We start from the raw sequence: 21,278 nt of genomic DNA on the forward strand, positions 1-21,278 counted from the left end.
ATTTATCCCTCTAGTTTGCTTTTAAAGTCAGCTATACAAATGAGGATTTTGACTTCTACACCTTGAATAAATCATATGGCTCTAAATATAATGCACCCTTTGGCTTTGAACTCGTTCTTCTCAGGTTTTTTTTGCAAGGTCTAACTCACCTCATAGAAAAATGTTCTTTCAAAAGTTTAAGGAATTGTGTATATTTTTCTTAAAGTCTTTGTTGGAATATCATTGAGTGATTAGAGCTACATCTATTCATCTTTTTTCAGTTTTGTTTTTTTTCCCCTCAGCGGGATTCCTTTTCTAAGTTTGCAGCAGATTATGGAGGAACTCAGTAACACCAAAACTCTGCTCTTGGAGAGTTAAAAGGGAGCAAACAATGATGTTACAGTGATGTTATGTTGGTGATGCCTTGTCTGATCAGCCTGGCAGTGATATTAATGTTCTGTAAAGATGTGGTTGTCACTGGTAGAGATGCTGATGTGGCAAACAGGGTGGACAATGAGAAGGACAGCATGTGCCAGGAATGAGTCTTTTTAAAGCAGTGGTCCTTTATTCAGAATGGCTCTGAAGGTTGCACCTCTCCTTCTTCTGAGAGCTACCATAAATACTTTTTTCTTCCAAGCAAGCAGTTGTTACTGACTTAATAAAAAACAATGCAAAGATACTTTGCATTACATGGAAATGTGCTTATACAGTTGGTGAACCTAGAATGCTGTTGCTGGAGTTTGAAAATTCACATTATCCAGGGGCATAATTTGAGGTTGCAGTCAAAAGATTTGGGTGAGGTACATAGTTGGTTCATGAATTTTTTGACATCTGTAGCAGTGTCAGGTACAGACAGGATTGGACCTGTGACACAGTCAGAACTGGTAAACTCTTGGCTTGGAAATGAGGATGTTGTGCTTGTGGCATTAGAGCAGTGAAATTCACCACATGTGCAGCCATGAATCTGTGTAACATGCACCAGATAGTTTTTATTAGTTTAAAATGCACTGGGTTTACAGAGTTATTTTAAGGGGTTGAGGGGGATGACAGTTCTACATGCAGTGATTGATATGAATGGAATAATACTGCTTGTGATGGTGCTAATGGAAGTAGAGGTGCAAACTTATTTTGTAAGGCATTCTTGATGCAGTTGCACTGTCCTTTAGCAAACCTTGCTTTTCCTGAAAATAAATGCAATTTGGATAAAGAGTAATGATAGATAAGCAATGACCTTGCATTTTAAATCACAACATAATTTGTGAGATTTGGGACCTTGGTATTTCACAAGAATATTCCCATTTCAAATTTTGGATGAATATTCTTTAAATTTATGCAATATTTGAGCTATTTCCATGCTAGAAGAACCTACTCAGGCACCAAATTAAGACAGAATTACTCTAAAGTTGAGAAACCTTCTGAATTCCTGCATGTACAGACAGTACTATTTAATGTGCTTTTAATTGCTTTATTTTTCAGGCTCTTTATGAAAATATGCTGGTGGAGCTGCCATTTGCTAGTTTTTTCCTCTCAAAATTATTAGGGACAAGTGCTGATGTTGACATCCATCATTTAGCTTCACTAGACCCAGAAATGTACAAAAATTTGCTTTTTCTAAAGAGCTATGAAGGGGATGTGGAAGAACTTGGACTCAACTTCACCGTGGTAAATAATGACCTTGGGGAAGCGCAGGTAAGAATGGCTTTGAATTTTTATTTTCCTAATATCTATGACTAATGAATCTTTACTATCCCTACTAACTATTTTTAAAATTTAAACGTGATGTGAAACAACTGTTGAAGGTGCTGTGAGGCATCAGTTGGGATTCTGACTCAATATTTGGAGTAGAGAGTAACTAACTGTGTACTTAAAAAAAGCTTCTTAAAGGTCTGATTTTTTTAAGGACTAAACTGCAGTGATTATTTTCTAACAGTCATACATATAAAGTTCTATTGCTTGAGAACCTTTCTTGAAAAGAAAATGTTGTTTCTTCAATTGCATTTGTAATAATAGCAAAATTTAGATGATGTGTAAACTACAGAAGTACTGCCTAGTTTTAAAGTTGTAGTAAAGACTCCTTTATTGTGAGATAAGCATTGTCTCCTTTATCTGTAATTTACAAAGTAAGAGAGCCTGAAGTTTGATCAACCTCAATTTTTTTTTTATTACCCCCCCACCCTTTTTTTTTAAGGGTTGAGATACCAGATTAGTCAGAGGGGATAAATGGTGTTCAGTGCTTCTAAAAAGCAGTTACTTAGGTCCTCAAGTCTGAGTTTTTAATGCAGTTGCACCATATAATGTGATTACAGATTTTATTTGCTCTGTTGTGTCTACTAAAGATCATTCATAGTAGAAAATAAATGTCACCAGAGCTCTAAAAGCCTACCTTAGTGTGCTAATGCAGGTAACCTCCTAGGTAAAGTCTTTTGTCATGCCTCCTCTTTCAATTTTGAGGATTTAAAATTGAGGATTTCAAACTTACACTTGATTATGGCAAATAATTGGATGAAAAAAGTAGATCTGACCACATTGTGACGAGCAGCAGCATCTGAATTCAGCCTCCTGTTGTGAGGCAGGAACAGAGGCTCCAGGAGGGGGTGAGCAGTGCTCTGGGTTTGCCTCTCAGATGCAGCAGCACCAGTGAGATGCAGTAACCTGTCCTGGAAACTGGGAGTTGAATTCTCTGAGGCTGTTTAAGTCATGGCAAGCTTGCTGGCCAAGACTTCTGCTTGAATGGTGTCAGGCTTGGATTTTATTTTACTCTCCTGTCATTGTAGAAGATCCTAAAATCTGGATTGGATTAAATTTTAAAATAGTACCCTCAGATTTGGGATTCCTAGAGCACACTAAAGGAGAGAGGCAACAGTTGCCTGATATAAGTAACATCTAATATTAAACACGTGCCATATGTAATTTTCCTCCCTGAATTACACTCCCTATATGAAAACATCTGACCTGCACTTTGAGTGTTTAGAAAAACACTCCAAAACTTGAGATAAAGATGTGATACAGATGTACCCAAAAGCACATTCTGAGTGCTCTATGTGGCTGGTCCTGAACTGAGCACCCAGAGGTTGGGTTCTAGGGAGCAAAGCACACCAAATGGCAGTTTCCAGTATTACCTGGGATTTTTAACAGTGGGGGGAAAATCTGAGTTCTAAAACTATTTATTTAATTCTCCTTAAAGTAATAGCTTTGTTGGTCACAGCTAACACAAATCCAGTTTAGCATCTAACTAAAATGAGGGCTATGGCTGCTATTTTCAAGACTTATGATTTGTAGTTGTTTGGCATAACTTTGAAAGGAATAAGTAATATATTAGTGAGTTATAAGTAATATATTAGTGAGCTACTGAGTAACAAGGTGAAATGTAAGTTAAAATAAATATTCTGATGCTGTTTTGCTGTTTTTATACTAGAACATTTTACTCACAAAGTATCAGCCATCTTTTTATGAGGCTCACTGCCTGTTAGTGTAGTTCAACAGAACCCATTGGTTCTTGTCACTGTCTTCTGCCTTTCAATGCAACAAGTCTCTTTTTATACTTCATTTCATTACCTTAATAAACCTCATATGGATAAATACATTTTATCTGCTGTTTGACTTGTGACCATTGCATACTAATTGATTGTGCCAAGGTAAGGCTAATTCACTTTGGGAAAAGAGCTTAATTTGCACTCCTTAGGTTGAATGTACATTATATGTAGTTTTCAGCTAAACAACCACTTTAGTGTTTAATGAATTAGTGCCCAATAAATGCATCATAAATCTATCATTGTAAATAGCTCTGCTCATGACAGTGTCCATCCACCAATTGTGACACAAAAGCATTATCTGCAATGAAACACACATTCAAAAGGGGCTCTATTGCCTCTGTCAGTAGTAGAAGGTAGAAATTCTATTATCAGTGTATTGATTCCAATCCTGTAATGTGCTTTTAGACCCCATTAAACTATTGTCAAAGTGCATTCACCAGAAGTTGAAAAAGGTACTTAATAATTTGCACATTAGACCTGCTAATTAGGGGAGCTATGCCATCAACCTTATCTTCCAGCCCCAAATAGCTTTTGATAAAGATCTATCTAATGCAGTGATACCAGCCCACATTTCAGCTGTTGGGTCTCCTGCAGCAAATGGTGGCCAGTAGCAAAGTCTCAGAGGAGGTCAGCCTGTGGTTACAGGTCTGTATATTGATTTAGTTTTTCCTTTTATTTTGTAGATGAGATGGTTATGAAAGGTCTGTAAGAGTAAGGTTAGCAAATTCAAGAAAATACCTTCTCAGACCTTCCTCCCTACCCTTCTTTCTGTAAGGAAAGCAAGTTTTGTGGATGTCCAGGGCAAGAGGGAGATGTAAATACTCATTCCTCTTCTTTCAGAAATGTTGGATGCTGTACTCAGAAACTCTGCTTGAGAATATCAGTCTCACATTGATAATTGAGAGTACATGGATCACAAGCTGAGTGTGATCAGAAAATTCCATAAATAAAGTGTAAAAGCACAAATCCACAGAGAAGCACTATGATATGTATGGCAGCAGTTTCTATGAAATCCATACCATACAGAACTTGGTTTTGGGACACCTTGGGCTTTTTAAGCAGGTGTGAATGCCCTTGCTGTCACTGAAAATATGCTGACTCACCAACGGGGGGAGTTCTTGGCTTTTACATTTCTTTGGGGGAAAATTTTGAAGCCTTAAAAAGAGTTTTGAAAGTTTCTGTCTTGACAGCCTCTGTACTAGGATGTAGTGGCTTAGATGGATGATTTTAGAGGTTTTTCAGCAGCAAAGTAATTAAGCTGAGGCTGAGCCTTCTCAGGCACTTGTAACACTTGTAGCACACTAAGAAAATGCATTCTTAGGCATTCATATGCAATCTCCTACCTGGAACTCCTGTATGAACATCTGGTAGGCAGATGACAGGGAAAGAAAAAAAAAACTGACTTATTTTCAAAATGGGGAAAAACTGTAGGGGTGATGTGAACAAAAGTGATCAGAGGCCAAGAGAAGATTCACATCTTGTAGGAATTCTTGACTATCTATAAGAGCTGTATGAAATTGCCGTGGAGGTTCTGTGATTTTGTAAGGAGATAAAGTGTTTTATGTCTTCATATGGGATTTTTCTGACCCTTTTCGTATTTCCCCTTCATTTTGAAGATGCACTTTGTGAGTAGGGAATCAAATTTGTCTGAATGATTTGAATACTTACCTAAATTATATCTATGGTTTGATTACCTTTAGTACATGCGATTTTGATTACAAACCAAGTTAAAATGCTTTTTGTTTGTTTAAACTTAGATCTGCAGAATAGAAACAGGTGACACAGGGCTGTGGTTTCCTCCTGTGGCCGTCCCGGGTAACCTGGGTTATTGGCTTGCCCCATCTAGTGGCCAAGACTGGATGGATAAAATAAAAATGAAGCTGATGAAGTGTTTAAGATCTATTAAGTTGTGCTGTGGCCTTTTTGAAAAGGAACTCTTCCAACAATCATTCCTGACTTCTAGAATTAAGTGGGAATTCTACAATAGTTCCTTTAATGCCATGAAAACACTGAGTGCATCTACCTTTACTTCAGTTTTATGTTTACCAAGTGTTACTGGTTTCTATTTTACATTCTTCTTAGGCTTTTTGGCATAATAGATTTGTTATTTGTGTTATGTTATCCCTTTTCTTTTGGTCTTGGATGATACTTTTACACAACAGTGGTAAAATTAACCTCACACTGGCAAACTCTGAAAATTGATAATTGGGTCTCTGGAAAACCCCAGGAAATGCCCTTACTGAGTGCTGTGCCTGTACTTGTGGCAATGCAGGGAGGAAGGGCAGCTACAGAAATGTTGCTGGATCAGAAACCAAGATTTGCTGTATAAAAATATAAAAATAAAAGGAATAATAGGATTTAAAAAACAAAACAACTTTGTCCTGTTTTCTAAAAATAATGGTCAGAAAGAGTTCAACACCTTTTTTTTCTCTGTTTTGAAGGAAGAACTTTATGGGGAGAGAATAGCTTTTTATTATAGAATGAATACAGCTTTTCTGACATGCCTAGAGCACTGTGGAGCCAGTGCTATTACAATGCAAATGTAAATTAATCTGTGTCCTGATTTCTGTTTGCTGGCCTGCAGGGAAGGTCAGACATTTTAGTTCATCTAGTGCTGGGATGAACCTTAAAATACAGAAGTTTTCTAGAACACCCTGCCAGTAGTTCCCTTGGGCTATTTTAGAAGGAGGTCAGTTCAAGCATCTTTTAGTGTAAATACTGAGCTCACAGAAATTGTTGTATGCACATGGAGTGATATCTATTAGTTTACTGTTGGTGTTCATATTCTTAAGAAATGCTTGATGAGTTAGGTGATACAAATATGCTTTAATGCATTTTAATATGGCCTAATTCAGTGTGTCCATACCTCAGAGAAGGGGATTGTATTAAATGGTGTCAGAAACCCAAGGGATTCTGCCGGTCTGCAAAACAAGTAGAGAAGGTTTGTAAGTGGGCAGATAGTGAAGTATTAGTAATATTGATCTGTTCATGTGGAACATCACTGGTTGCTCTGATCTTGTAAAGCTAAAGAGGACAAGAATTTAAGAAGTAAGAGAAAGCTTTCTGGTCTTGTTAGGCTTTGTAAGAGGTATAGGAGGAAATGAAAAGAACTGTCTTTAGTTCTGTGTAGAAGTCTCTGGGGAGATTAACAAAGTTCCTGCCCTTAAGTAATATAACATGGATATATTTGAGGAGGAACGAAAGAGCTGATTAAACTCTTCAACACTGAAATAAGGACAGTAGGTATGAACAAACTTTACCCATTGGATTTGAAGTGAAAATGAGACTGTTTCATGTCAATAATTGGATTAATCTGATGATTAACTGTTCAGCAGCAGTAGTAAAATTACTACAGTGGATGAAGCACAGAGAGCTCAGCAGTGCAGGGGCCCCTTCTCATCAGCTGTTTCCACTGTGGTGTAGAACATGTCCCACGCTTCTATTAATACTCCATGTGGACTTCACCAGTAAAAATACCTTCACCTTCAGGCCAGCCAGTGGCTCCAGGCACTGGCCTGTACCCTCTGGAAATGGTCCCTGACTGTCCCAGGCCTGGTGCTGTGATGGGTGCATCCCAGAGAGAGCCCTCCTGTGTCCTGTGTCCCTGGTTCTTGTGGAAGGAACAAGATAATGTGTACAGGGTGTGAAATGGTGCCACCTGCACTGATACCTTCCTTCTGCTTAATTCTTGCAGGAGTAGGATTTAAGCATTATCAGTACCTGCACACAGACAAGGTGTAGTACTGATGAGTTTTTTTACTGTAGGAGCTAACAAAAGCCAGAAGCTTGCATCTGAAGGATGAAAGTGGGAAGTAAGACATATTTTTAACACCTATTGTAATTCAGGTTGTGGTATCTTATCAAAGAAAGTGGTAGATACACCATCACAGGATTGCATGTCTCTAAAAATGTGCTCTAATTCATCTGTGGATTTATGGAGTTGAATACAGGAATCTCCAGACAGAATCCTCTGGCCTGTGTCATCTGGGAGGTCAGAATTCACACATCTTAATGGTTTCTTTTGTCTTAAAGAGCTATGAATCAAGAAAAAGTCTGAATGCTCAAAAGCACTATGAATTTTTAATCATACCATTTTGCACATTTTGCTTAGTACATGAACAGCTTGCAAAGTCTCATTATTAGGTAGCATGTTAGAAAAGAAGCTCTTCATGTGTTTAATTCTCTGTGCTCTAAAGATGCCATTAGTACCACACACTGAAGTGCACTGTTGGTTTAAATGAAGAAATTGCTGACTCCAGAGTGTAGGAAAAAACCCAACAGTTTTTGGAGGAGTTCAGAAGGTGATGGTATTATGGCGTTTAGTTTTTTTTAATTCTTCTCTTAAGTACTCTAATAATGCCTTCCAATTGGGCTGCTGCTTAACTGAATTAACCTCATGTAGTAAAGAGTAGAATATGTGAAAGCCTATAGTGTAGGAGTAGAGCAGAATATGTGAAGGCCTATAGTGTTCTAATAAAAACTGTCTTTGAACCTGGTTTATATCTTAATGCAAGTACAGTATCTTTAGTTCTGGGGTTTTTCTTTAAAAATTCTCCCATACTGAGGTACCTTGGTGTACTTGAAGGACAAAAGTTGAGCTTCCCAGTAGAAAAACAATACTTAGGTTTGATTTGTTTGGTTGTTTTTTTACTTTCATTGATAATACTGAGTGTCTACAACAGTACATTTTCCACAGGATGAATTGTGAATGCTGAGCTTGGAATTTTGACTCAGCAGTGATGTGGCCTCCAGCCGGGTTTCAGGGTGTCCCCAGCAGGCTGCAGTGGATCCGGGTAGCTCAGTCCTGCTCAGCACAGCCTGTCCACCTGTCCGAGTTCCCAAGCAGTTCTTAGCCTCAGGCAACCTTAGCAAGCTTAAGTGATATCAGCTCTTTTAGTGATTATCAGCCCCTTGTTATTTCAGCTCTTTGCTTGCTAGGTGCAGCAGGCTGGGAGACGCAGGGAGAGAGAGGAGAAAGCTCTATGAGGTTCCACAGCAATGTCTTTATTGAAGTCTCCTGTGAAGGTTCTCAGTGACAGCTCTTCTCCTGAGCTGGGCAAAAGTAGAGGTTTTTATAGCATACAGGGGTTTTAGAAATTGTCCAATAGTAAGGGTCAAAGGAAAGTGGCCTATAGTCTTACAGAGAGATAAGCAAGGGTCCAAAGGGAGAAGAGAGGGGCCTCTAAGGTCCAGTCATTGTGACTTGGCATTTCCTGTCTTTGGCTGCTGACCGCCAGGGAGCCCTTGCAGGCTCTGGGCCTGCTGCACAGCAGCCATCACTTTACCATAATGTGACCCTGCAGAATTCACAGCAGCAGTGGGGGAGGAGCCCAGCCAGTCAAGCACAGCTTTGCCTAATTCAGCTTTCTGATGACAAACCATGGAGCTCTGTGATGAGCTGCATTGGCACTTGGAGGTCTGGGTGCAGAGAATGTACTCTTACACATAACCAGAGAAAACCTTTGTAACTCCTCCTAATCTTCTATCTTCTTTGAGGGGAATATTCCTGAATGCGTTGTAGCCATCTTCAAAGGGATCCATCACTGACTAGAATGTTTTGCAGCCCCATTTCACAGTTAGGGCACAGAAGTGCAGTTTCCCAGGTGATGAGAATGGCTGTGTTTGTAGGTGGTTGAGCTCAAGCCAGGTGGGAAGGACATCCCCGTCACCAGCGCCAACCGGATCGCGTACATCCACCTGGTGGCGGACTACCGGCTGAACAAACAGATCCGCCAGCACTGCCTGGCCTTCCGCCAGGGGCTGGCCAACGTTGTCAACCTCGAGTGGCTTCGCATGTTTGACCAGCAGGAAATACAGGTACTGTGCTTAAAGCTGCACAAGGCAACTGCCCCTAACAGAAATAATTGCTCATTTCTGCCTCTAATGTAACGGTCTCATTTCCTTTGCCCTTAGGTTCTGACTTCTGGTGCACAAGTTCCTATTAGTTTGGATGACCTTAAATCTTTCACAAACTATTCAGGTAGGCATATTTTGCTTAAGTAAAAAAATCTAGTATGATTGACTTGGGAATAACTGAACGTGCTTTTTATCCTACCTTTTAAGAAAAAGTTGCAGGGTCATTCTTGTTACCTTTGGCCAAATTTGAAAATTGGCTAAAATTACAACCCGATTTTATAAATGGTGGGAAATTGAGATACACAGTTTATTTTTTCACATGCTTAAATGCAAGCTTATCGCCAGATAATTTGAGGGCATTTATTTTCTAAATTTAAATTAGACTGTGTCTGAAAATAAGTCTGCAGGTTACTTTGGGATAGTAGTTTTTACTGCCTCATTTAGATACTTACCATTTCTTAGACAGTCTGAAGAGAGATCATATATTTTCCTTTTGAAAAATGCAAGGTATCTTACTTCATTTGTCCCCTGCATTTATCATTAATGTAATCAAAAAGTAGCTACCAAATCATCAGTTCACATCTGGGCTTTCCTCAGGGTGAGCGGATTCATCAGTAACATCCTGGGTCGTGCAGATTTTGCACACTCTTGGAGTCAAAGGCAATAATCTGAAGTTGCTAGCTAAATACCAAACTAAATAAAGTTAATTTAAAATAGCCTTCAGTGAAGAAAACTGCATTTAAGAAGCTGAGGGATATAGTAGCTATAGGTAAGCAATGAAACTGAAATTGCAGTGATGACAGATCTGTAGGTACTGGAAGTTAGCAATTAAAGCCTGCTGGCTATAATATATTCCCCAAACCTTCAAGATTGATGCTAGGTTTTCTGAAGAATTTATTTCTTACATAAGACTCTTCTAGCTGTAAATCATTTAAATCTCATTGTAGGTGGCTACACAGCAGACCATCCTGTAATTAAAATATTTTGGAGGGTTGTAGAAAGCTTCACTGACGAAGAGAAACGCAAACTACTCAAATTTGTAACGAGCTGTTCTCGACCACCTCTTCTGGGGTTTAAGGTATGTCCTCTGACTTCCTGGCAAGCTTTTAGAAATGCTGCAGATGTTGGTCCAAGTTTTTCTTGTCTAGGAATCTACAATTTGAGAATACGTGTCCATGACTACAGAAACAGCTTCAGTGTTTGCATTTGCGTGTATAAGTACAGTTTTAAAATATGTAATGAAGTGTTCTTTTGCTTTCTATTTTAACTGTGAAATTTGATAAGCCTGCAAATCACTGATTAGAGCACTTGCTGCCTGTGATGGAAGGTCCTTGCTGCCATTTCATGTTGTGCAGAAGGAGAGTTGCTACCAGTTTCAGGCAACAGGTTGAGTTAAGCCTAGTGTCTTCTAAGTCAGGCAAAAGAGAAGTTAGGATATAAAAGCAGTTATTATATTTGAGCCTCTTAAATTAACTGTTTGAAGCAGGACATGTATTTTCTTCTAATAGCCATTTATCTGCTTATAGCTCACATCCCATTACTCTTAGCAGCAAAATATTCAGCTGCAGTCTCCAGATTGTTATTTACAGGGAAGCTTAAGTATCAAAATCTGCTGTATTGCTGATAAAACTAAAGAGAGGCCAAGGCAAGGTGAAGACATTTTGAAACTAAATTCTGGGGTTGTTCTACCCATGAATTTCAGTGGACTGCAAAATTTTGGCTAAGAACCAGCCATCACATCATTTCCTCTAAAATATGGGAACATTCAGTGCTGTGTGGTGGTGTTACCATGTGGATGGATGGGCAACATCCTCCATCTTCAGTATCTGTAATCTATAGCTCAGCTACACTCCTTTTATAGATATCTAGGATTGGAGCTGGCACTTTCAGTTGGTAATTGGTCTGACTGTTCTCTGTGTCAGCTTCAGGATAAAATGAGTCATGTCTCAGACTCCCCAAAACATGATAACCAGATCCCCTTTAACAGTAAAGAGTGTCCATAGATACGGATATGGAGACAATGGACATGGCTGTTGAATCACAGGAATCCTGTCTCTGGTGTTTGTCTATTGATTTATGTGATTCCTTATTTAGAAGTCTGCAGGCTTTTCTCCTAAACCCCCCAAGTCCATGCAAATATCACTGTACAGTACTCTAGCAATAAATAGGATTTTACAGGACAGCAGGAAGAGCAATTGGAAAACTCTGGGATGAGACCAAGATAGAACAGTGCACATCAGTCACATGAGGAAGGGAGAATTGGGAAACAACTGGGAAAACCAAGTAAGGAGAAGCTCCCATTGGTTGTCGTCCTCTTTAATTACAAGGAGAGAGGAGGAAATGCAGATGTAGGTACCCAGCTTTGAGGTATCCGGTGTCACATTTGAAGAGATGGAGGAAGTGAATCAAAAGTCTAAAAATAATAAGGCTGACAGTGACACACTCAAAGGAAAAGCTAAATGTGGAAAGCTGCAGTTTGTGTGTTCACTTGGGAGATGGGCCACAAACTGCCTGTAGCAGACATGGCTAGGAAAAAATGAAAATTAGTCAGCAGATTTTCAGCATGAAAGCAGTAAGTTAAAAGATGAATTCAGCATACAAGGGGCTTGCATGCTCAGCCACATGCAGCAGTGTTGGCAGAGGAAAGCAGCTGAAAGGCACTGGAGCCGCTCTGCTGGGCAGCTCTGAGCAGGACCTGTGAACAGGGATTTTCCTCCAAACCAGGGGCTTGCCAGGAAAGGCAGTGGGTGACTGTATTGTCATCAGCAGGAATGTGTTGCTAGCCCCTGACAGTGCATTGGTTGGAGCTTGGAAGGTGCAGCATGTGAGGCCACAGGAGTGCTGAGTATTGCCAGCCAAGTAAACATGAGAACGTGTTTATGTTGATGGGAGACATGAACACAAACCATCTTCAAAATCTGTTTGCACTTAGAGTGTGTGTGCTGTATTTTTCTGGGAGAAACACAATTTCTGGTTCTTGCTCTGAAGTTTTCTGTGTATTTCTGGTTCTCACTCTGAAGTTTTCTATGTATGCATTATATTGTGGGACCAGAATGTTTTCTTTAAGTCAGTGCATGTTAATTTAAGATTAGGAAATATCTTGACAGTCATAGCTTATAGATAACACAGTCTAGCTTTGCATCATTTAAAAATGTTCAACTTTCATTGCCAGAGTCAGGTTCAGAATAACATTTGCTAAAGCTAATTAAAGTTTAATAAGTTTAATAAATGTGATTGTTACAGATTAAAAAAAAAATCATTAAAGTGTGGTTGAAAATTGTTAAGTTCCAATCAGGTCACATAATAAATTGATGATACTTTTCCCTTCCAAACTATTGCAGTTTCCTGCTGTACAGTATTTAATTATGCAACAAATGGTGCCCTTGGCTTGACATTTCAATTTAGAACTCCATTTTTCCATTTTTAAAGCTAGAGTAGGGGAATTCAATTAGCATTTTGAAAGGAACACTAAAAATGCAACATTTTAGCCATGAAATACTTTTAAGGCCTCCATTTGAACAATAATTTAGCTTAGAATCTCATTGACCTTTTGCCTTTGAAGCTGGAATTTTTTTCCAGTTTCTGAAATCAGAACTTTTTTACCTCAGGCAAGCTTTTGATAAAATGAATACTGTGTTGCCAGCAAAAGCAGTGATTTGGAGGTAACAAATAAATATATTTTTCACTATACTACTTTTTGGAAGATGACAAATGGGATATTATTAAACCAATTAAATACTACATACAAAATGTCTTTAAAGTGTGTTCTTCAGATCAGTAGTTCACGCATCAAAGAACAATCAGGGTTTGACAAATTTTTTATCATTACAGGCTCACTGTGCACATTGATATTGTTTGTGTAGCACTGCAAATTTGTACCACAGAGTGTATGAACAATAACAAGTCATTGTATTTTCCTTAGACTCACATAAATTGCTTTGTGTGTTCCAAATGAGTGCATCTTGTTGGGATAAGGCAGAGGGAGACACTACACAATTTGAGTGGTTTTGGTGGTATGAGGAATGAAAGAAATGCCACTTAAGTGTCATTGTGACAGGTTTTCATCCAGTGATTTACTTTCTTTGTAGAAATGTGTGCCAGCTGCTACAGGGTAGGTTTTGCCTTGTATACCTTTTTTTGATATGTGGTTGTTTTTTGTTTTGGTTGCATCTTCCAGGAGTTATATCCTGCATTTTGCATTCACAATGGAGGATCAGATTTAGACAGGCTGCCTACTGCCAGTACCTGCATGAACTTGCTGAAGCTTCCTGAGTTTTATGACGAGAACCTGATGCGAAGCAAGCTCCTCTATGCCATTGAATGTGCTGCTGGATTTGAACTCAGCTGAGTCCAGCCCATGCTTATGTGGATGACCTGCAGAAGAACGAACCAGTGCCTACTCTATAAGCAGCACCCATACCTGAGCAGTTTTAAGGGAATTCTGTCTACATTTCTGCAGCTCTTGTGTCTTACCAAATGCCCTCAAATAGGTTTCATTTCTAAACACGATTTCTTAGTTAGCTTCCATTACTGAATATTGCATTGACACTGCTTTATGACTCAAAACAATGAATGCTGTGTGCAGCGTGGCTGATTTCTGTGTTGATGTGGAGAAAGAGCACATTTAAAGAACAGTGACATCTCAGTGAAATTAACCAAAGATGAAGCTTTGGCTTTGTGCTGTTCAAACATAAATAATTTTGCAAACTGGCAATAAAGTTGTGTACTGTGCGGTGCATTGGGATGAGACAGGGCTAACATCCTGTAATTAATCTTGTAGAAGGAAGGCAAGCAGATGTTTGCAGATATCCCAGAACTGAGAGGATGAAATGTTCATTTCTGACAACCTAACATTGTAACTTATATTGTAGAGTTGTTTACAAATCATGGAGAGATGGGCAATCACCAACCATATGAAATTCAACCAGGGCCAGTGCTGGGTTCTGCACCTGGGACAGGGCAGCCCTGGCTGTGTGGACAGACTGGGGAATGAGAGGCTGGAGAGCAGCTGTGGAAAGGGACCTTGGGGTCCTGCTTGATGGCAAGTTGAACCTGAGCCAGCAGTGCCCTGGCAGCCAGGAGGGCCAGCCCTGTCCTGGGGGCATCAGGCACAGCATTGCCAGCTGGGCAAGGGAGAGGATTGTCCCCTCTGCTGTGCACTGGGGCAGGCTGGGGTGCCACAATATAAAGAAGACATTGAGCCATTAGAGAGCATCCAGAGGAGGCCATGAGGGTGGTGAAGGGCCTGGAGGGGAAGCTGTGTGAGGAGAGGAGTGGCTGAGGTCACTTGGTCTGTTCAGCCTGGAGGAGACTGAGGGGAGATCTCACTGCAGTAGCAATTCCTCATGAGGGGAAGAGGAGAGGCAGGCACTGATCTCTGCTCTGTGTGACAGTGATGAGACCTGAGGAAACAGCATGGAACTGGACTGGGGAAGGTTCAGGTTGGGTATCATGAAATGGTTTCTCACCCAGAGGGTGGTTGGGCTCTGGAACAGACTCCCCAGGACAGTGGTCACAGCCCCAGGTCTGCCAGAGTTCAAGAAGCATTTGAACAATGCTCTCAGACGTTTGTGACTCTTGGGGTGTCCTGTGCAGGACCAGGAGTTGGACTGGATGATCCTGATCGACCCCTTCCAACTCAGCATAGTCCATGATTCTATGACAGTTGTTGCAGAACTGATTTTGTTTCATATTACCTTCCCTCAAGATGGTAGACACTGAGATAAAATGGGTGTAATATTCCATTTGTGCTTTCTGAAACACTTTGAAGAAAACAGATTTGCATTATTTTAAGTTCAACCTTTGCTGCATCATTATCACTTGGACACTGTTCTGAATGGATGTGGCTTTCCAGGTTTTCTCTGTCCTGTTCTGTCTTTGGTGCCTGTACAGGTTTGTTGATTGGTTGGTTGGTTTTAAATGAATCAGTCTCCTGTTGCATACAGTACATATAGAAATCACCACTTTGGAAAAATATACATGTAATAATTATTAAAGTTATTTGAACCAAAGTTATCAGGCTTTATCTTTTATATTTGAAGCCTGTGGTGTTCACATTCCTTTTCCCTATCATTTCTTTCCATCTTAAATGCCATATCTGTGCCGTAGACACTAAACAAATTAACATTTTTTTTGTGATTAAACAGCTTTTATATCCATTTCCCTGCAGTATTTCTGCTGAGAAAAGTAAGTGGGAATATGCTGCTTAATGTAATTTGATATCTGGGGAGAAAATTGCTCTCACATGGAAGGAGCTGATCCTCTAAAAGTAGGCACATTGTAGGGTTTTGTATGCAAACTCCAGGGAGTTTAGAAAAGGAATTATAGTTCAGACTGTAAGATTCATCAGTCCATCCCTCTGAACTTTACTTTTATATTTTAAATCATCAAAAATTACAATCAAATTTGTATTCATCTCTTATGCAAAAAAATATTTTGCTGTTACTGGAAACTCTGCTGGATTTCCTATTTAATAAGCAGTAAACAGCAATATCCTTTTAAATGTGGGGAAACTGAGTGGTTTTAAGATGTTTACTAGTAACCATATAAAAATGTATAATTTCTTAATTTGGGTAATAAATGAAGTGTTAAAATACTATTTGTAGTCTTGATGTACAGAAATAAAATGATTGGTTTTCTTTTTGGTTTTGCTTTAGGCTTTTTATTTATGTTAAATGTTACATGCTCAACCTATTCTTTATCCCAAATTCTTTTCTTGTATATTTTTCTACATAAATTATGAAACTTGTAAAGAAGTTGAAGAGATCAGTAATAGTGAAACTGCCTCCTCCTAATTGCAAAACCTGAACACTTCTTTTAGATAGCATTATTTATTTTAGAACCTAATGCTTTAAATATTTTGAAATTATTTTTCAATTCCATTATTTTGCTACACTGAGTAGTGTTGTATCTGTATTTTGTAAAATTAAATTAAATTTTTCTATTAAATACTTGTATTTTGAAGATTGTGTTGGGGTCATGCCAAGTACTGGTGACTGATACTGTCCACTTTGTGCTTTGGAAAAGGAGCCAGTGCCCACTATTGCTGTCTGTGGCCAGGAGAGCAGCGGGTGCCACAGGGAGGGTAGGCTGGGGGAAGCGTGGCTGCACAGAGCTGCGGAAACCTCCAGCAGAGAACTCGAGTTTGCTGGCAGTACTCCGATGTTTCATTGCTTTGTTCTGCAGCACTCAGTGATGTTTGTGCGTCCTGTGGATGGTGTGACACTGGCACAGGCCATCAGAGCAGTTGTGTTTCCCTGTGCACAGGCTGCGGGTCTGTGCGCCTTCACCACCTTCAGATGCACGCTGCACTGCGAGCACAGTGGGGCTTTCCCGGGCACCAGTGCTTCCAGCTCTGCCAGCTGCTCCCAGACAGGCAGGATGGAGCACAACTTCTGCTTTTCAATCATCTGATGCTGGGTATTTTAAGGAACAGGAGGTAAAGGTGTGAGAGGTAACAGTCATGTCCTGGGGAGCAGGGGGGTAGAAATGATCTCTTGTAGCACTTACTTAGCAAGAATTGTTTCTGTGTGAAACTGGATTTTCTGGATTTTAAAAGAGCAAACTGTCCCCCATTGATGATGCTCCCAGGGTTTAGGTAGGCAGAGGGAGGAGCACTCTGCATGCAAGCAACCTGAAATTTTATTTTAGATTTGATCATCAGAATTAAAGCAGTAATAATTATGAGTTTGGGGTCGGTTTCTGTACAAGACAACCCTTCCTTAAAATAAGTTTCTGTACTACAGTGTTTCTTCCTCCTTTCTTGCTTTTTGAAAAAGCAAGCATTTTCTGATTGGTTTTTGTTTTCAACTAGGTTTGGGTTTGTAATTTTGTAACCTGTTCTACAAACATTTTTGTCAAGGTCTGTATGATAGAAGAGTTCACAAATTTTTCACCTCTGCAAAGTTCAAAGGTGTTAAAAGTGGAATAAAGAAATACAATTAGCACTTGGTCTCTTTCTTCCAGTGAGAATTTTTCCAGATGGGGTTTCAGTCCTGTTAGGTGGATTAAAATAAAATAAAGCACAGCAAACCAAACCAGGAGTAATTGGCCTTGTCCTTAATCTCTGTTGTCTTCCATCATGGTCCTGAAAGCCAGACTTGTATAAATGTTACAAAGCTGATTTCTAGGGAACATTTATACATCTTCCAAAGAGGAAAGACTATCCTGCAGTTCCCTGCATAAACACTGAGCTGACAGAAGTTTGATTTGAATGAGAACAATATCTTCAGGTATTTTTTGGGGAGGTGCTCCATAAAAATAATAAAAAATGAGCTTCCTGATGCTATTAGTAGCAATGTTGTCTTTTTTTGGTTTTTTTGCATCACTTGAATAATATAGCACAAACATTCTCAATAAATCCTATAAAGGGGTTTGGAATTAGAGAAAAAAATGAGTGCAGTGAGTTCATACATTTCAGTTTCTACCAAAAACTATTAGTTAAATACCAGTGAGACAGCACATATTCTTGCCACCACTGAAAAGCACTACAGCACAGAAAAAAAAAAGGAAAAAGAGGAATATTTGTTGGACCTGTAATATTTGCTCATATACATGAATCTCTGTTAATAATGGTTTGTGATGTAAATGCTTGTTACTTTTTTTCATGATGCTTTTGCCTGTCAGTGAAGGAGAGAAGAAATTAACATGGTCTGTAAAACTGATCAGGATATCTATATTTTTATTGACTTCTGCTTTTGTGAATAAAATAATTTGAGTTTTCTTGAAACTCTGCAGAAACACTCTTTCATTTTTTGCAGTAAATTGGGCATTCTCTTGTTAAAAACGGATGGTACTGAATAGGTTCTAAAAGAATCTAATATTAACTGCTTGTGGGTCTTGAAGGTAGTACTGTTAAGAGCTGGCCACCCGTGGCAGTGATGGGTGGAATTTTAAATGGAGGAATTTAAAATTCCTGGAGATATGTCACTGAGGGACTTGGTTCAGTGGTGGGATTGGCAGGGCTGGGTTAATGGACTCAGTCATCACTGTCTTCCAAACATTTCTATTCTGCTTTGGGATGGTTCCTACCTTCAGCCTTCGAGCTGTGATTCCCCACTCTGCCAAGGAAGCTGCAGCTCTGAGGGTTACCTTTGTTCAGGGTGTCTTCCAAACAATGCACTTGCTCTGCTTTGTAAAAACTTCTTCAGAGTCTTTGGGAAGAATAAAACTCCATGGATAGAAGTCCGAGAAGCTGTAATTGATAGTGAGGAATGCTACTCTTGTCAGCAAACACAAAAATTTCAGCTTCTTCTGGAATTCTAGCACATGTGGGCTCCTTTAAAGGTGCAGTTTAGTTTTTATCTCCTTTGATAATTAGACTTACCTGCTTCCCTTTGCTTATTTATTATTTTCATTGCTAAATAAATTTTTAGTTCTACTTTAACATTGATAAAGTTAGTATTGTGCATATTTATTTTTGAATGTTTAGAAATAGCAGCATATATGCTTTAACCTGCTACTAAAAATGTGATAAACATAAAACTACAGAAAACTCCTCTTGTAGGGCATTTCCTAATTTGTAACATTAATGAAAGCACAAATGCCCATGTATCTGACCTGTTTTTCTGTATGTATCTGGTAGTCTGGAAAGGACATTAAATTTCTCATGTGTGTAGAGAGACAAAACAAGGCAAGAAGTGATCGTGAAGTTACACAAGCTGAATCCATCAGAGAGAACAGAGAGTAGCTGAAGTCAGGAGGAATGTCTGGAGATCACTTACTCCAATCCCCAGCTCAAAGCAGGGTCACCTACAGCAGGTTGGGCAAGACCTTCACCTGTGGAGTTCTGAATGTCATCTTGGATGGAGAATCCACAATTTCTCTGGGAGACCTGTTTTCAGTGTTCAATTAACTTCACAATAAAACCTCTTTAATCAGGTTTAAACACATTTCTTGTGTTCCATTCTGTGCCCATTGTCTCTTGTCCTGTGGGGCAGTACTAAGGAATCTGGGCCTTCTCCAGGCTGAACAACATCAGCTCTCTCAGCCTCTCTTCATCTGACTTCTCTGCCTTGCTTGTTAGTGACCCCAGCAGCATCTTCAAAATACCTTCTGTGGACTTTGATGTGACTGGGGACTGAGTTAAGTGACAGTAAATCTCTTCCTTGTCACATTATTGTGGTTGTTAATCAGTGGCAGGTAAGGTTGGATTTAAGATTTTGTGCCTTTGCTTTTTCAACTTCCAGCGCTGCTTTGACTTTTCAAGGATTTTGCAAATCTCTTATGAATGTAAAATAAAAGACTTGGTAAAAGCTGAGTTGTGAATTATTTTCACAAAATTTTATAGGGTGCTAAACATTGATATAAAAACCATAGGACTAGTGTTAAATCACCTAAGTGTATATTTGCTTCTGCCATCAACAGTGTCAAACACCCAAGTGCAACCTCTGGTGCAAACCCCTGTATTTTGACTCTTCTGAAGGTCAAGTAGCCCAGAATTCAGCAAAGCACATCAGACAAACAAGAGAAATATGGGAATTCTGATTGGCAAAAAATGGGGCATAAAGGCAGGCACAGATGTCCTGCAGCTTGATTTCACACTTGTCAAGGGGTGAGCTCTTCCTGTGTGATGGTTAAATCATTGCTACATTTATTGCCAGAATAGTTGCTCTCCAGTCTGGGACTAAGCTTCCCTATCCACAGCTCTGCAGAATCACATTCCATTTGCAAAGTTGGTTCATGTATTTATAGGAGCAGCATGCTCAAATTTCCTACTATATTTAACATCATTCTTTTCTGCATTCCTAGAGCAGCTGTTTGTTCATTCTGTGTAACATTTAACTGAAAAGTAGTTTTGCATTATTTCTATTTTATTCCTTGTTTATAGTTACACATAGTTCTTGATTGCTGAAGAAAGCAACAGGCATTCACCAGATGGTGTTATTTCAGATCCTCCTGCTACTGCTGCTTGCCCAAATGTTAGACCTGGGACAAGCATCTCTCCTCAGTTGCTATGTAGTTTTACTGTATGTTGTCAAACAAACCTTCTGAAGGAATTGTTTGCTTCTAGCCCTTGTGTCTTTACTTAAGAATTATTTTCATTACAGCTCTGGTTTTTCTTTTTTCCCTCTTCACTTTTCAGGCAAATAGCAGCTGAGCTCAAAGTTCTGCTGAGATACTTCAGGTATAATTATCTGGTAGATCTATCTGGCTATTGACGAAAAATTACATAGAATTAACTAATATTTCACATTGTCATATGGACAAAAAAGCATATCCCTGATCAAGTTAATGAACATAAATGCTGATCAAGCTGTCCTTGCAAAGAATAAGCACTTGGCATAAGCTGTGAGATCATCTGACTTCCCCCAGTAGTTGCTGGGTTGTTGTGTGCAGACCCCAAATAATCAGCAGAATACATCTGATATTTCAGGAGGAATTGGCAAAAACATCAACTATGCTGAAGTGTTTTAACCACTTTCAAAAGCATCCACTTAGCTCAGGCTCTGCACACAAAGAGGAGTCCAGATAAACTTGCAGCCTCTAGATTACCGAAGACACACTGTACCAATGAAAACTGAGGTTGTGCTTGACAGGAAAACACTGGAGAATGCAAGGGAAAATGGGTTATTTTGTGCTTTTAATGCTTCCAGTGAAAGTTTTAAACTCTAGGTGTATTCCCCATATTTCAAGTCTAATTGTTTCTGATAAACTATCAGCAAAAAGTTAATGCTTATATTTAATTAAGTGCCACTTTCCAGAATTACTTTACCAGCAGTGCTATAATTAGATGACGTGAGAACAGTCTTTGATACATATGCTCATATTCTTTGTTAACACCAAAAATAGAATCTGTAAATCTGTAAATAGAAAAACGGGTTGCATTAAGCAGCAGAGCAGAGCAGCAGGCTGGGAAGGCTACAGCCATTACCACCTCAGGAGGATTAATATTAATGTCTCTCTAATGCA

General features: G+C 39.3%; 1 protein-coding gene across 1 annotated transcript in view; it reads left to right on the top strand.

Annotated features, from left to right (window-relative positions):
• The window catches only part of UBE3C (ubiquitin protein ligase E3C), a 73,590-nt gene extending 55,494 nt beyond the window's left edge, over nt 1–18,096 (top strand). Inside the window, exons 19-23 of the mRNA XM_066551150.1 lie at nt 1,456–1,668; nt 9,141–9,329; nt 9,426–9,492; nt 10,316–10,446; nt 13,546–18,096. Coding sequence (XP_066407247.1) covers nt 1,456–1,668; nt 9,141–9,329; nt 9,426–9,492; nt 10,316–10,446; nt 13,546–13,716 — 771 coding nt within the window. The 3' untranslated portion in view covers nt 13,717–18,096. The remainder of the gene's footprint in view (nt 1–1,455; nt 1,669–9,140; nt 9,330–9,425; nt 9,493–10,315; nt 10,447–13,545) is intronic.
• Nucleotides 18,097–21,278: the final 3,182 nt, after the last annotated feature.

Source organism: Molothrus aeneus, chromosome 1, assembly GCF_037042795.1.
Source record: "Molothrus aeneus isolate 106 chromosome 1, BPBGC_Maene_1.0, whole genome shotgun sequence".
Taxonomy (NCBI): Eukaryota; Metazoa; Chordata; class Aves; order Passeriformes; family Icteridae; genus Molothrus; species Molothrus aeneus.